Source organism: Neopsephotus bourkii, unplaced genomic scaffold (assembly GCF_033783945.1).
Source record: "Neopsephotus bourkii isolate Nb327-2 ecotype Australia unplaced genomic scaffold, CSIRO-AGI_Nbou_v1 NB_1542, whole genome shotgun sequence".
NCBI classification, from domain to species: domain Eukaryota; kingdom Metazoa; phylum Chordata; class Aves; order Psittaciformes; family Psittacidae; genus Neopsephotus; species Neopsephotus bourkii.
In genome coordinates, this window is record NW_026902018.1 from 7,327,438 (window position 1) to 7,343,350 (window position 15,913).

At 42.2% G+C, this 15,913-nt stretch overlaps 1 protein-coding gene across 3 annotated transcripts in view; it reads left to right on the forward strand.

The window, feature by feature from the left end:
- Positions 1-1,600: 1,600 nt before the first annotated feature.
- Positions 1,601-15,913, forward strand: part of KREMEN1 (kringle containing transmembrane protein 1) — a 43,880-nt gene continuing 29,567 nt past the window's right edge. For all 3 annotated transcript variants that reach the window (XM_061370894.1, XM_061370893.1, XM_061370892.1), the window contains exons 1-3: positions 1,601-2,502; positions 11,799-11,961; positions 15,619-15,710. In XM_061370894.1, the coding sequence (XP_061226878.1) occupies positions 2,424-2,502; positions 11,799-11,961; positions 15,619-15,710 (334 nt within the window). In that variant the 5' untranslated portion in view covers positions 1,601-2,423. The remainder of the gene's footprint in view (positions 2,503-11,798; positions 11,962-15,618; positions 15,711-15,913) is intronic.

The window sequence follows — 15,913 nt, forward strand, 5'->3', positions numbered from 1 at the left end:
CTCAGACCATGTATCATTAAAAATATAAGATTATTACGTATTAGCTGCCATTGCTGTTGCCATTGTTGCTGTTTGTAAATAGAGGCCACAAGCCACAAGCAGAAATCAGGTGAACAGGTAACACAGTGGGGTCCCAGTCCTTTGAGAGGAGAATTCTGTGGGTCATTAAATCACAAGAGAGTAATGTCTCATATGTCATTAAACAGCATGTACCAAAAGAAAGTGCTGCATGCACACACCATGACTTGCAAAGGAGTGCTAGTAGCACTTGATGTTAACAGCTCAGACTGGGAAGGGAATATATGGAATGAATTACAACTCTCATCCTCCTGAAAAATTTGTGTTAATCAGAGAACGCAGTTGATTTCTATGAATCAGAATTATTCAGTTTAGCCCACATAAACAAAGCAGGGGTAAAAACAAACACCCAATCTCAACACCCCCCAAGCTGTTCCTTCTAGTCGGTCTTGGTAAATCCCACGTCACAACAATCTCCAGTTCCCTCGTTTACACATGGCCATACATACACATACACACACACATACATTCTGTGGTGATTCCTCACAGCAGTCTTTGCAACTAGAGCTCAGGAACTTCAGCAGAATTTGTAAGCCAAACAACTGAATATACTTATATATGTGAGTAGGAACTAAGTGTTTCTACACTTACTATTAAAAAAAAAAAACCACAAAGATATAACACCAAGCTAACACAACACCGATGATGTTTGTCACTATTTCATCAGCTTAAAAATTCTACAATCACTAGGAATTCAGCTCAAACAAATAAGAATGTGGCACACTTATTATGCTGTAATATTAAAATACACAGATAAAGCCATGCTAGTATGCAATCCTTTTCTTGTTTTTTTTCTACACATCGCAAAGGCCAGAAGACAGTTAAGCAGGTTTTTCTCCTCAAAATCAACCTTGAAGCTTCGTATGACGGGAAGTTTCAGCATACTAAAAGCAAGATGCACCGCAGCGCGCACTGATACAACAGTCAAAAGCTACAAACTGTATTTTGCTGCTTCCTCTTTCACAGCGGCAAAATCGCTCTCTCCCTTTCAGACGTTTGAAGGTGCCATCCCATTACACATGCACACAAGGTGCTACAAGTACTTGTGCCCTCCCACTCCTGACAAAGCAGGTGTAACTTTCTGTGGTTGGCCGGTTCGGTTTCTCTGTTGGCTGTCGCCACAACGCCGCTGCTCAGCCAACGAGCCCGTGACGAAGTGGCGGCAACAGCTTTAAAGCGTTCCGCCTCCTCACGCTGTTCTGCGGCTTGGCTGTGGATGAGGACGGGGAAGGGGACAGGGGCCGCACTCACCGCTCCCGGTGCTGTCTCTGAGGAACGCTCCGCGCGTGTCTCGTGTCCGTGCGCGCGCGAACGCCCCAGCCTCCGGCCCCGCGCGCCCACCCGCCTCCGGGCGAGACCCCGCCACGGGCTTATGCCAGCGCACGCCGGCTCCGCCCTGCGCCGGGACGCAGCGCGCGCCGTGGGGCGGGTCCCTGTGGCGCTGCCCTCGCGCGGGGGCAGTGTTCCGCTGCCCGGCCGTGCCGTGTCCCGCGCGCGGGAGGTGCCCTTCCCGCTGGAGAACGGCGCCCTGAAGCGCCGCGGGCCTGTCAGTTCCACGCCGCTCGCGGCCGCGTCCCTCAGGCAGGCGCTGCTCGGGTGCGGGCCTGTGGCGTGCACCCGCGGCCAAGCCGCGATCGCGCAGAACGGCTGTGAGCGGGCGAGAGCTGCACGGCACCAGTACGGAGTTTACAGTGTCCTGTTGGTTTCCCTTTTCACCCCCGACCAGGCTGCAAGGGATGAGACGGGCTGCACCTGCGCGCTCCCGTCTGCTGGCAGACAACTCCCTGGGACCCACAGCCCGGAGGGCGAGCGTGGGGCCGGTACAGCGGCGGGCCGCAGACAGGGCCCGGGCTATGGGGCTGGCGGGCTCCTGCTTGGCCTCTCCCTCTCCGCGGCGTGCGGCCGGTGTGAGAGCACAGCGGGGTGACGAGAGCGAGACGTGGGTCGCTCCTGGGGCGCAGTGGGGGAGAAGGGGCGCCGGGCGGTTCCTCACTGGCGGCGGGGCGGCCCTGCCTGCGCGGAGGGCTTTGCGGACCCCCTGCCCTGGCACTGGAGCGAGCACCAGCAGCCTAAACCCCTCGGTCTCAAACGCAGAGGCAGCGGTTCCCCAGCCCCGCGCTACAGCAGGTTGGGATGTTGGGTCTCTATCCTTTCCTGTCACATGGCTGGTAATAGGATCCCTCATCTGCCACTCGGCACCTCGCCGGGGCGCAGTTTCAGGACACATGCTGTAGGGCCGCCGCTTCCCGCACTTCGCGCTCTTCCCGGCCGCCCACGACCACCTCTGCCCCGGGAGCTGTGGGGCTGCCGCCGGCGAGTGCGGTGCGGCCCGGCAGCCGCTGCCCATGGAGCCCCCCGCCCTCGCCGCCGTCCTGGCCTTGTCAGGGCTGGCGCTGAGCTGCTGCCGGGAGCCCGTTCTCTCCGGTGAGTGACGCGTCGCGGGGAGCCGGGAGGGGGGAGCGTGTGGGGCCGTTCCACCATCCCCTCGCGCAGGGGTGATGGCGGTGGAGGGGGGGGGCTCCCCCTGAACCCCGCAGACTGCACTGGCACGCAGCCTCCGGCAAAGGGCTCTGCCGCCCACCAATACCTCTTCGAGGTCGCGACGACGGCCCTTCCTGCTCGCCACTGCGGAGCACGGCTAGAAGCTGCTCGCACAGACGCGCAGGGGGGATTTTCGCGCGGGGTTTGCAGCGTGTGGGGTATCTGAGGATCTCCTTCTGCTCGCTGAGCTGGGAGCTCGAGAGACTGTGGAGGCGTGAGGTTAAAGGGAGAAGAGCAGCACGTATCTCTGTAAAAGTGGTTTCGTAGCTAGGTCTGCAGAACGGAGGCATCTGCAAGGAGCAGGGACTGCGGGGCGTGGGTACACTCACTGGGAAAGGAAGTAACAGTGGCAGCAGGGCAGAACCGGCTCTGCGGAACGAGAACTCGGGGTGGCTGCCCCAGCGCCTGTCACGAACGGACTCCTCTGACCGTTGCGGTTCTTGTTCAGCCAAGGAATCTGGGAAGCCTTAAGCTTTGCTACCTGTTCGTGTGATTCTTCACTTAAGATGCCTCTGCAGCCTTTTGTTCTCAGTTGTTAGTGATGAGTTCAAGTATCACAGCTCCACTCTGATAAAAGTTGCTTTACACTCTGATAAACTGCTTAATGAGTTCTGAAGTGGCTGTTTCAGTTCATCGCAGCGTCAGAGCCATCAGATGCGTGGTACACCTGGATACATTTTGTGTATTCTAATCGTTATTATTTATAATGTAGAATTAGCTCTCACCACAAACAGGTACTTGCTCAAGGTTTTGTAGATACATTTAATTAAATTTGGAAAATACTTACATAAACTTTATTGGGGGTGGGGTGGGGAGGGAGAGAGGGAAGGAAGGAAGCATTTTATCAGGGAACTCAGAAGGTAAAATTTACAACTTCTCATAAGTTACCTGAAGTGAGTAAAACATGATTGTCTTTTCAGATAAGAGTCTAGAGAGCCGCCTAGATAGGGACATATCTAAAGCATGCCTAGATAGGGACATACCTAAAGCATGTCTAGAATGATCTGTTCCCAGTACCATTAGGACATGTTTGGTGCACAGAGTAGGTACTTCTTCCCTTGCTTAAGTTGAAGAATGACTTCTTTTAAGGTTTCTGAGCAGAACTGTGGACAGAACACTCCATCTGTGACCATGTACCTCACAGCAGCCTGCATGACAGCAAGTGGAGGATAGATCCTAGTGTGAATGTTGGGTTCATAGGCTATTAAGAGGATCATACCTGTTTACACACCTGCACTTCCCCCCTCTAGCCAACAACTAACTGCATGAACTGGCAGCCACTCAAGTGGACAGAGATGCCTGAGCACAAGCAGCTATGGCAGGAGGAGGTGGGAAAACTACTGAGAGGAGTATTGCCTTTGAGTGAAGGGGTACTAAAGGAGAATGGATAAAGAAAGCACTGCCCCCTCTGTGTCTTGTGCTAAAGAACCTGAAACAGTGCAAATCTACACTTCAGCAAGGACCTGTAATTCATATGGCATATACAAATCTGCAGAGCTGCTAACGTGCAAAGACCATACCCCAGGATCATCTTCTTGTCAGTCCACAGGACCAAACTGGGATCAGCTGGGTTAGGTTGTACTTTCAGCTAGCAGAATTCTGATATGACAAACACAGATATTTCTTTTGTAAGGCAGTTTGTCATATAGTATATTTTTAATCCCTATTCCTCAGTTTAATAAAACATCTTAACATTGTAAAATGCATTCAGAATGCAGGCTGTGTCACACCATCATTTACTAAGACAGGAGTGAAACTTTAACTTCTGGAACTGCCCTATGAAAAATTACTCAAATTGTCAGAAATCAGAGTGAGTTAACAATCGTTTTTGCACGTAGTACTGTGCTGCTTTTCACAGAATGTTTCTGCTTCACTGTGTGATGTCTAACAGTTTCTATTGATCCAAACTCTGACATTTGCAGCATTCAGACTTCAGTCATACCACATTTCTCAAGTGAATCAGAAATAAGAGACGGGAGAATAGCTTGCCTAACATGAAAAGACTGTCTAAATTTGGTGAGTTTTGTATTACAAAGTCAAAGAGATGGAAGCAATTGTCATGGAAATAATCAAAAAAGCATTTCAAACCAGACAGATAGAAAATGAAACAGTCAGACACTTCAGCATATCATGCTTCTACATGCATAGTGCATAACTCAAAATCCAGAGTTATGTGAATGGATTTAGGCAGGATGGAGCCAAAAAAGCAGGAGGGAGGCAGGGATTACATGCTGCCAGCTGCAAAATTTGCATTCTTTGTCATATCACACTATAATTGTTGTGCAGTTGACCACTCTCTCCATCCGCTCAGTGGCTATGGCCCATCCTGATAAAATTTCCAAAGGGATTCAGTCTGCCATGCTTGACAATGGAACAACAGTTTTAAAACTTCACAGAAAAATAAACAAATGAGTGTATTAAGGAACAGAAATTCTTATGGGGCCACATCATGCATTCTTACTTCCAGTGATAAAGAATCATAAAACAAGCGTGTTTGCATCTTGCAGCTGAGGACTAGGCAGCAGCTGCAAAGCTGTTGCTGATATAGCATATTTGTATTCTACAACTAAAGAGAAAAAATGTACAAAATACATACTTATAAGCATTAGAATTAAGGGTAACTGCCTCTCATGCTATATCCTAATTCACCTGCTTCAAACATATTCCATAAAGAGGAAAAAAAAAAAGCAAACCCCAAAGCCACCAAAACAAACAGAAAAGGAGAAGTGATGAAAAAGTGGTTGGATTGAAGGTTAGCAACCAAAATTTTACAAGTATAGCAAATTCACATATATAACGACTCATACACTGCCAGGGAGCACAAGTATGGAGCGCCATGTCTGTATGTTTCCATGAATGTATATTCTTCCAGGACAGAGAGTGTTAGTCAAGGTTTGATCAAATGTCAGGTGAGTGTTCACTGTGGCTACTCCCTGGTTCAGGCCAATGCTATATAAGCTGCTAATTCTGACCAGCAAAAGCAGTTCTGTTTGAGGACTTTAAAAATTGTATGTGTGTCTCTGTGTGTGTTTGTGTGTGGATATGTAGAAATGAGAGGGAGATGATTTTTAAACTATGTACAGAGTACCTCTATGTTGCAAAGAATAAATGATCAGCTAACTAAGCACTGTCATAGCAGCACATCAGAGCTTAGCTGGCCAGTTTACCAAATGGGGAGTTATTTTCTAGTGATTTTGGAAACTGTAATTTTAAACAAAGATCATTCTTTCCTGAGGTTTTTTTCTTGAGCTTGTGTCAATTGTGTTGTGTTGCTACAGTATAGGCCTGATAGTTTTAATAAGGGGTTTTGTTATATTCATATTAATTAGAACAGTAACATATTGAAATGCAAAAACACTACACTAATTTTCCCCATGCATGAGTCTCAAGCAGCCTTACGTTTCACAAAAGCATTTATTTTGCACCATAACACAGTATAGAATGAGATGAATTTTTTTTTTGACCAGTCATATGACAGTAGGCAAATGAACTTTTGGTTCAATCGATAAAACTGCATCTTCAAAGAAAACCATTGCACTGCTAAAAATATTTTTAATAATGACCACAGAAGCTGTATTTGTCTTTTTGATCTCCTGAAGCTTCTTCTGGTTTTAATCAGTGTTCCCACATGAAGAACTGTGGCAACCTATGATAATAGAATCCCTATTCGCATCCATAGGGAAACAAAACCGTTCACATCTGAAGAAGGTAATTTGGTGTTCTGCCCCTCCATCCGTGGGCCCCTGCCTCTGTACTGGTGGGGTATCTTGGCATCAGTTAAGTGGTTTCTGTCCTTTCCTCTGTGCGTTACTCTCTCATTGAAGTGTTTTTGCTGTCTAATTATAGCCTTTCAATCAAATTAGAGACTACAGCATCTGGTTAGTGCCTGTAACTGTTGCCATCTGCACCTACATACAGTGCTTTCATTTAAGGAGGAGTGCTTAAATTGCAAGCTCTAGCATGAACTAGAAAAGTTTAGGCAGAATGGAAATGACTTAAAAGGCTTCTTACCATGCCTTGTGTGCATTGAGCAGCTGATACGGAGTCATTATCAGACCTGCACCTTTGATTCCATGTTCTTACATTCTGCTTAAGCATTTTTCTTACTCTTCTGAATGGCTGTAAGGAAAACAAGTAAGAACTTGTTTAGTAGGCAGCTATAACGTGTAAATTCAAGGAATCTTTCTTTTTTGCCTTACAGAACTTTTAATGTTCTGGCTATCACACCACTGTAATGAAACCCAAGATTTAAAGAGCCACTTTCATTTACCTTTCGTTTATCTGCTTCTTGTTGGCCAGTAGCTGGCAGGATAATTTCTGGCCCAGATAGGCTAGTTTCTGTTTGATAATTGTTGTCAGCCTTCAGTTTCTCTGGCCACTAGTCAGCACTCTGAGTAGCTTCCAGAACTTAACTCAAACATCTTAGAAAATCATTGGAGACTCTGAAATGTCAGTGTTTTATCATCAGTGCTTCATTCAGTAAAAAAAGTCAGACTATTACATTCTGCACTACCTTAATTTTTCAAGTGATCCTAAAGTGGCGCCTAGAGTGGCACATGTGGAGTGCAGGCAGCCATAAGGTCCCAAAGTAACAAAGGCGTAAGTGATCATTGTAAGGTCCCTACATTGAAGAAGGAACTGAGACAGATGGAAAAAATTTCTACTACAGCTGCTGTTTGATCTTCCAAATGTTGATCTGGCTCTAATAAACCTAATTGTGAACCTGTATCACACACTGAACATTCACTCATAACGGACAACCATCCCCAGCCATTTTTTTTTGCTTTTTCTTTCTGGTAGTTGCCACTCAATACATACTTTTCTAGTCTCAGTATTTATTTAAAAAGAGTTATTTTTCTGTCAACCATAGCACCTGATATGTTGAAAGCAGAAGCAGCCCCCGCAACACACTGCTGTCCATGTTTTCTCACTAAAGCTCATAGGCATTATTCAGAACAGGACCTGTTGGAACCTTCCAACTTCCCATGACTATAACCACTGCAGTGGTTGTCTGACTAATCCTGTTTGCAGATATCCCAACAAAACCATAGAAGCAGCAGGGTCGTTAGACAGTTAATACAACAAAATCATCACAGACATCAATTTTAATAATGGATTTGACACAAGCCTCTACTTCAGACTATATTTGAAACCCAGCTGACTAAGATGTTAGAAAACTGAGGAGGTTGAACACTTAAAGAGTTGAATGGTCATAGCTTCCTTCATGTCCTACCTAGAACCTTGGTGATTTAATCCAGGTTTACACTTGACAGGGTAGTTTAAACTCAGTTTTGGGTACATGAACAGAAACCATGTGACAAATCTATTAAGCATAGCGGCTTTCTCATGCCTTCTAGAAAGCTGACAGTTTTGGTCTCCACAAAGTGCCTGTTCTTCTTCCCTTGCTGTCTTTGCCACTGGGAAAGGACTTGGATATAGTGCAAGCTCTGTCATAGTACCACAGTCTTACAAAACAGAAATTCGTACAACTGATAACTGATTTCTTTGAGTCACTGTGCGGATGTTAGTTAGATTCCCAGCAAAGGGCTTCATAGCCTAAAGTAACATGAAAGTATCAGCTAATGCAAGGCAGTCAGATCCAGTGGGTGCCAGAACAGTAAAATAAATGTGATTGTTGTTGACTGGTTGGTTGATTGTTGTTTTTTTTCTCCTTTCTACATGATCATAATCTACCAAAGAGAAATCAGGTAATTTGAGTAAGCAAGCCTGAGTTTTACCAGTAGTGTTCACTCTTTTCTGACTGTTTTAGTTAGATGAACTTTTCGGAATCAGTTTTGTGCAGACAAATCTGGCTGACCTTTGTTTTAAGCTCTTTTTTTTCCCCACAGGATTATTGCACCAATGGTGCAAGATGAAAAGAAAGATGGAGGTTCTGATCTCCAAAATCACTTAGGACTTTTGTCTTGAAAGTGCAGCCTGTGGATTAGAAGTGGAGAGGACAGTGGTCTGTCTGCAGACAAAACATTCATTTTGCGCCTTTAACACGCTGGGAGTATTAATTTCACAGTGAGATCATTAAGGTAGCGTCTTGGCTGTTGTGCAACAAAATATGGCAAAATCACTATGTGATAAATAGAATTCAGATGTTTACTGCCAAGATACTGAATATGCTGAGAGATCTGTTTTCATGTTGCTAGGAATTTTATAGAAAACTGTACAAAGGATATCTCAGCAGATCTCAAAGCTGATTGTTTAAGGTAGAAGAGTGTAGAACAAAGGACCTGATTTTTAAATGCCAGTAGCTGCTTGAAAAGAATGCACTTCCATGCTATGGCAAAATTTTCATTAATAATTAACAAAATGAAAATTTCCTAGCAAATTCCCTGTAACACAGAAAGGTGTGTATTTTGTATGATAACAGCTGCTAAATTCCAAAAGTAAGTTTCCATTTCAGTTTTTCTGGGATAATCATTGGTTTTACGTTGTATCTTACTGCCTCTTCCTTTCACATCTAGATGCTAACATCTAGATGCATTGCTCCTAAATCTCTTGGTAGTACAAAATAAAATGTACAAAAAGTACAGGAGGCACTGTTACAGCTACCTGTTGTCTTGCAAACAAAACCTACAGCTAAGAGGAATGAAGAGCTCTAACTCTTTCTTTTGTGCAGTGTCCTCGAAGTCCTAGTGTAGTGCAATGAAGTTTGAAGAAAATCTATTTTAAAAAATAGGACAAAAAAAAATCAGCTGACATGAAAATGAAAGTCAGTTGCTGCTGCAAGTTAGAACATGGGCCAGTCTTAGCAGATCCTAAAATGGACTGATGTTAACTTCAGTTTAGTCTGTGTGCCAGATTACCTTCAGGTATTGTAGCATTCCTTGCATTTCTAAGTAGATGTTAGTACATATTGCTGTTCATTAGAAATGAGAAGCAAAAAAAGCAACAGCACTAAGCTGAAGTAGATGTCTTTTATGGATATGCTTATCACTTCTCATAATTGCTTCTTTATAATGTATGTTGTTTTGTTTGTCCAGTTTGATAATGTTTTCCTCTCTTCTATGCCAAATTCATCAATTTGTATTTTTCAGCTGACATAGAAAAACTTAATTAACTGCAAAGTAAAAAGAGGTATTTAAGAAAGCTGCAGCACTGTGATGATTTTTAAGTGGGGTGGGTTTTTTTTCCTATGTTTATCCAAATATCTGTGGTGGCCTCAATACTGGAAACTCAGATTTGCATTTTCAGGTAAATGTATGTAGCTCACCTGCATGGCTAAGGCAGTCAGGTAAATTACAGTAGGGAAGAGTATTGACTTGAAACTTGGTTTTGTTAAATTAGACGGCTTTCTATCCATAGATGATAGCAGTATACGTTAATGGCAAGGCAGACACCTTTGTTGCTGCCTTCAGCAACAAAATTCCATTTAATAGAATCCTAACTTGCCTAGGCATGAAAATGTGCAGTGAAGGCACAAAAACATCAGCTTTCATCTGCTGTGTAATAAAACAGTGAAATAATCATTAAAATTGCACCATTCTGATATTTGTGTGTGCAGACTAAAATTATTTCAAAGGCATTGTTTTAATAATGTTTTCCCGTCTCTCACAGTATTTCTAAATACAAAAAAAGTGTATTGCTAATATCAGAATTAAGCTGAGAGTGGGGTTTTTTTTTTACCTCTTTCTATTGCATCCATACAGGTCTTTCTAGCCTTGTTTGTAAGGTATCTTGTAGGGGACACTGAGATCAGCAGCCTCCACTTAAAAGCACGCTCCCTTTCCCTGGGGCAGTAGAACATCTCTGCAGTGGTTGCATGGTCTCCGCAGAGAATACCAGCAGGTAAAACAAGGTTCTGCAGTTAGGAGAAAGTGACTTTTCCCAGTAATGTTGCTCAGTACTCTTTGTACTGCTTGTAATGCGTACAGCAGAGTCATGCAACAGTTTTAATTCTGTCATGGACTGTTGTTTTTTAATACTACTTTTAAATAAATGCATTGATGATAGATGTTACCAAGTATTAAGTATAAACAAGGATAGACCTATTTATGATACATTTTAATGATTATTTCTGGAAGGTGATCACAGAACAGTTGAGGTTGGAGGTGATCTCTGGAGCTCATCGTTTAGATGACTTATGCTCAAGCACAGTCACCTCAAGCAGGCGATCCAGGACCATGTCCAGATGGCATTTGAACATAGAGATTCCAACGCTTGCGTTTCTGGGCAAACTGTTCCCCTGCTCTGTCACCCTCACAGTGCACAATTTAGTAACAAATGTTTTTCATTTTTACTAAAGCTAAAATTGTTCATGCATATGAATACTTATTTGATCAGAAGACATCAATAATAAGACACAGCAAAGCCAGGCAGCATGAGATTTGTATTTCTGTTGAGAAGGGGATGGTACATTTAATGACTAGAGAAATCATTCTCTGCTTTGGTTTCTAACTTGCTGAGTATTAGGAAAACAAAGATAAATGGGAGAAAATATGGGTGAGGCAGAAGAATACTGACCTATAAATTTGATCTGAAAGTGTAAATACATTAGTAGCAAACAACAGTATCATGATTGTACTCTGCCGAAAGAGGTCCTTTTCTAAAGAAATTCAGACCAGAGGAAAAAACACCTAAGAATTTTTCTAAATTGGGATGTAAACGTTTGCAACATTCATGCCTACAATTTTTTTCACTTTATAAAATTGTAGATATTCTCAACTTACAATGGCACGGGATTTTGGGCAGTGTGCTGATATGTGGCAGACCTACAGCATCATCTAATTTCATTCCTGGAAAATTAACAAGTTACAGATTCAACCTGATGAATAAAACACAGGGAAAACAGTAAAAATACAGTATGCTTATTCAGAAAGTGTATGTTAATTGTATTAACCACTCTTCAGACCTGTCTTATACATTGTTTAGTAAAGTGCATGTTAATTGTGAAAGTGCATTCAGAAAGTGCATGTTAATTGTATTAACCACTCTTCAGGCTTGCCTTATATATGGTTTAGTAAAGTAATGAAATCATAATCTCTTCAATAGATGTTTGAGAGAAAACTTACACCCCAGACAGCACCTTTAGTTGCCTAAACAATGCAGGAAATATGTTAGTGAAAGGAAACACAGTGTTTTGGGATGGGGGTGGAGGGTGAGGGAAGAACAACCAAGACTAAACCTACATACATTCATTCTCTTTCTCCATTTCCATTTCTTCCCAGAATGTTATACAGCAAATGGGGCTGACTATCGTGGCACTCAGAACCAGACCTCCCAATATGCAGGGAAACCTTGTCTTTTTTGGAATGAAACCTTTGAGCATCCTTATAATACTCTGAAATATCCCAATGGGGAGGGAGGGCTTGGAGAGCATAACTACTGCAGGTAAGAAGTATCTCTGCTACTAACATTGCCTGATTACCCAGTATTAACTTTTAAACAGTTGACAAAAAATCAGATTTCCTGTCACGCAGTGAAGAATGTCAGAACCATGGATGTCTAACAGGGTTTGGTTTATCCTGTAATCAGTACCCTGAATCTTCAAGCGCCATTAGTAGAATAACTTTATCAACCCAGCTGTCACACAAAGTCCGTATCATATATCCAACCTATATTTGGCATCATGGAGAAAGACTAGAGGTTACTTAAATGAAAAGGTGGAGATAAATTATCCAGGTCACAAGTATAGAAGCACTAGTGAATGTCTATGGCAGACTGCAACGTTATGGTTTTTGTCCTCACCCACAAGCCTAGTTCTGTTCTCTGTTCTGTTTCTGAGTTTTTTGCTAAGTTCTCAGCATAAGCTTTTCAGTGACTTAGAGTTGTTACTTGAATTCGGAAGCTCAACTGTCAGTGGTTACACCATCAGCTTAAACCATGGCAGATCCCCTTTCATTTCCTTGCCTTCTAAAGAGGGATAGTTCTGTGGGTAGAACTTGGAGCGAAACTTAAATAAGAACTCCAGAATTTAGGAGCCAAATAAGAACCAAGTTCAGAGATGTTTAGGCTCTGCAGACTCTTTTCAGCCTGCAACATTTAACTCCCTGATGTTGCGCATCAGGAAATTACACGCAGTTTGATCTTTGCAGGATTGACCAGCTAAGTTTTTATACCCGTTTATACTTCCTATGGAAGTAGGTAGGGAATAACCTCATAGATACATTTCTTAAACAGTGATAATCATCAGCTCATCTACAATGCTTATAAAATTGAGTGGTGTCTCTGTGTAACGGGGACAGAGATGTTCAACCCATGCAATTAAGAACTGAGTTACCTGGGCCATAGCAATGTCTCCTCCGTGAGAAGGTTCAAACCACACCTCAATTCTTCTGGAAGATACTTCTACTTGGTAGGCTATAGGCTTTCTAGGGTAGAGCCTTTACAGTTGACACCTTAAACTTTACCATATTTAATCACAAACAGACAGACAAGAAAATATGACAGAGACAGAACCAGACAGTTAATGAAGAGTAAGAAAGCACAAAGAAGGGGTCTTGTGACATGCAGCACACAGATGAGCATACTGATGAAAGGAGTCAGTTGTGTTTCCAGAGTATTTGGTGGCTCAGCAAGGTATTTCTGATTGGGGAACATTGGTGAAGGGCAGGGAAGAAAAAGACTTGGGATCTTTTCCAGTGGCTACATCAGTGCTTCAGAATAGCACTGTTCAATGTGTTGCACCAGTGACTCTGTTTTCAGCCATAGAAGGAGAAAGCATTATTGCCAACTTCAGAATTGATACTTTTTTTGAATCAGTTCAGCATCTTGGAGGAGCAGAAACTACACCACCTACTAAAGAAACACTATAGAAGTTGTCCATTCTCTTGAGAAAATGGCCTGGAAACATATAAACCCATCAAGCAGTCTGGTAGCTGATTGGCATGTGAGCACTGAAAAGACTGTTCCCATCAAAAACATTTTACACCAACTTCACAGCTTCAGTCAGCCCAACACCAGCAAGTGCATAATAATTTTCATGACATGCAGAGATGTGTCTCTCAGTACACATAATAATATGGAGCTATAGAAAGGCGAGTGGCCACTGAATTAACTCTGATACAAACAAAAATAAGGTAATTTTGATTGTTGCTGTGTGGCAATATCCTAGATGTTTATCCAGGTATTCAAGTTTCACTAGAGTTTCACTTTACTCAGCAAATGAGGAGCAAGAAGCCTATAACCTGGTATGTAAGCCTGAGAAATTATCTGGTTACCAGATACAGCTTTTTAACCTCAATCTACTGGGTGTTAGGTTATCCCCTTTGAAGTGAAGTTTGACTGGAAGGTTAGCCATTTCCTTCTCTGTTATATCACTTGGCCTGGGAGTATTCTCACAGGTGTATGAAATGGTGATCCTAATGAATAAGTGCTTTTTAACTTCACATTCTGTTGGAAAAGGAAAAAAAAAAAGCTTGCAAAGTCACTGTTTCTTTAAGAGTGTCAAAGCGTATCTTTAGCATGCAAATCTTGTCAGGGCTTCATGGGTGAAGATGCTGCTGTTTTAGCTGTTTCTCGCCACTCATTTGTTTTGTGACAATGGACAAGGTGATCTTCCCTTCTCACAAGGCTTTTTTAGGGCATATTATGATCCTTTGAGGCTCAATTTTAAGGACAAAATTTGAATAATCTAATTCTACACTTAAAGCACTAATCAGAAGCATGTTATCTCTGCATGGGTGGTCCTTACTTAGAATACTTTGTTTACTGCAAGACACCCTGTTAAGATAGAAATTCCTCATAATGTTCCACTAAACTTAATTTTAGCCATAACAGAATTATGTGGACTGAAGTTTTTGGAGATTTTGAAAGACACTCGATTGTTTTCTGTTTGTGTGCACTTTTGAGGTTCAAGGCAAAGATTTCCAAAGACATTCATCACATTTCTTTGCAATTTCCTTGCATTTTAAGGCATTTATATGTAGAGTGCCATTACCATGATTCAGTTACAGACATCTGATTTCTGTCATGCAAGTGTAAATGTAAAATTTCCTGTAAGTGTGAAACCAAAGAAAATTGTGTTATTTCCGAGTACAAGCTTTCCTTGATACTAGTTTTCTACTTTCTTTAGCCACTGGAAGCTCTGCCATTACACCTAAATTCCTAACACACTAGTCTTCTTTGTCCACTAGTCTGTTGAAAGCCTAGCAGCAGCATTTTAATCAGCTAAATTGAACTTAACTTAGCAGTTGTCTTCAGCATTCTGTTATTTGACAAAAAAACTGTTCCTAGCAGTTCAAAAATCGGATCTCCCACAAAGACTTGTTAATGTGCCCAAATGACAAGATGCAGCTGAACTGACACTTCAGTGTAGGGGGGGGTCTCTTCATAGAGTTCATGCCAAACTACATGATAAAAAGATTGTAGTTGGCCCTAGTTAACAAGAAGAGGTCTTATTTCAACCTGACTGTCCAAAATAACAAGTTAATTTCTTAAATGGATCTTTTTAATACAAATAGTTTTTCAAATCGTACATACAAAGAAACTTTCAATAACCTAATGACTAATTAGGTATGCACTTGTCAATGACGCTACACAAAATAATCAAGCAAAGAATAATCATGGACGCATAAGGAATTATCCATCAATATATCAGATCACTGGAACGAATTTACTCAGCTTTACTGAAAAGACAAGACCTGAGTCTTTCCCAGAAGACTTGATTGGATAAATATTTTTGTCATCATACATACAGAAAGTTGGAGTCTGGACTGTTTTGTACCAAGGCAGAAATCAGGTTTAGGAGTCTAAAGAACTTGTACACATGATCTTCCTCAGTACTGGCCAGAAATAGCTCTGCACCTTTTATACTTAGAGAAAAAGTAAGTTAAGTTTCAGATGCTACTAGCTTGTTGTGTACTATAATAAACAGTGATCCGAACTTCCTGACCATTTTTGCATTTTTCTTGGTAAGTCAGTCCAACGAGTTAAATATTGTTAGAGCAAGAATAGTGGTGACACCAAAGCTTAATAAAATTGATTTTTATGTGGGTTTTTTGAAAATACTTGATGACTTTTCACTCACACACTGTTATTCTCTTTCAGGAACCCTGATGGAGATGTGAGCCCATGGTGCTACATTGCAGAACATGAGGATGGAATATATTGGAAATACTGTGAAATTCCATCCTGCCGAAGTAAGAGCACCATGACATTTTTTCTTAGGCCTGCATCTCTGTTTAACGGATATTGGCAGTTACACCACAGTGGGTACTGATTTTCAAACAGAAACTAGGATAAGGCCAGTCAGCTTATTTTCATTTGCAGACTAGGAAATATTTTCAATGGGTCTCTGGACAAACTTACTGAAGTGTTCCTCCATTGCTATCCTTTTGTTCTC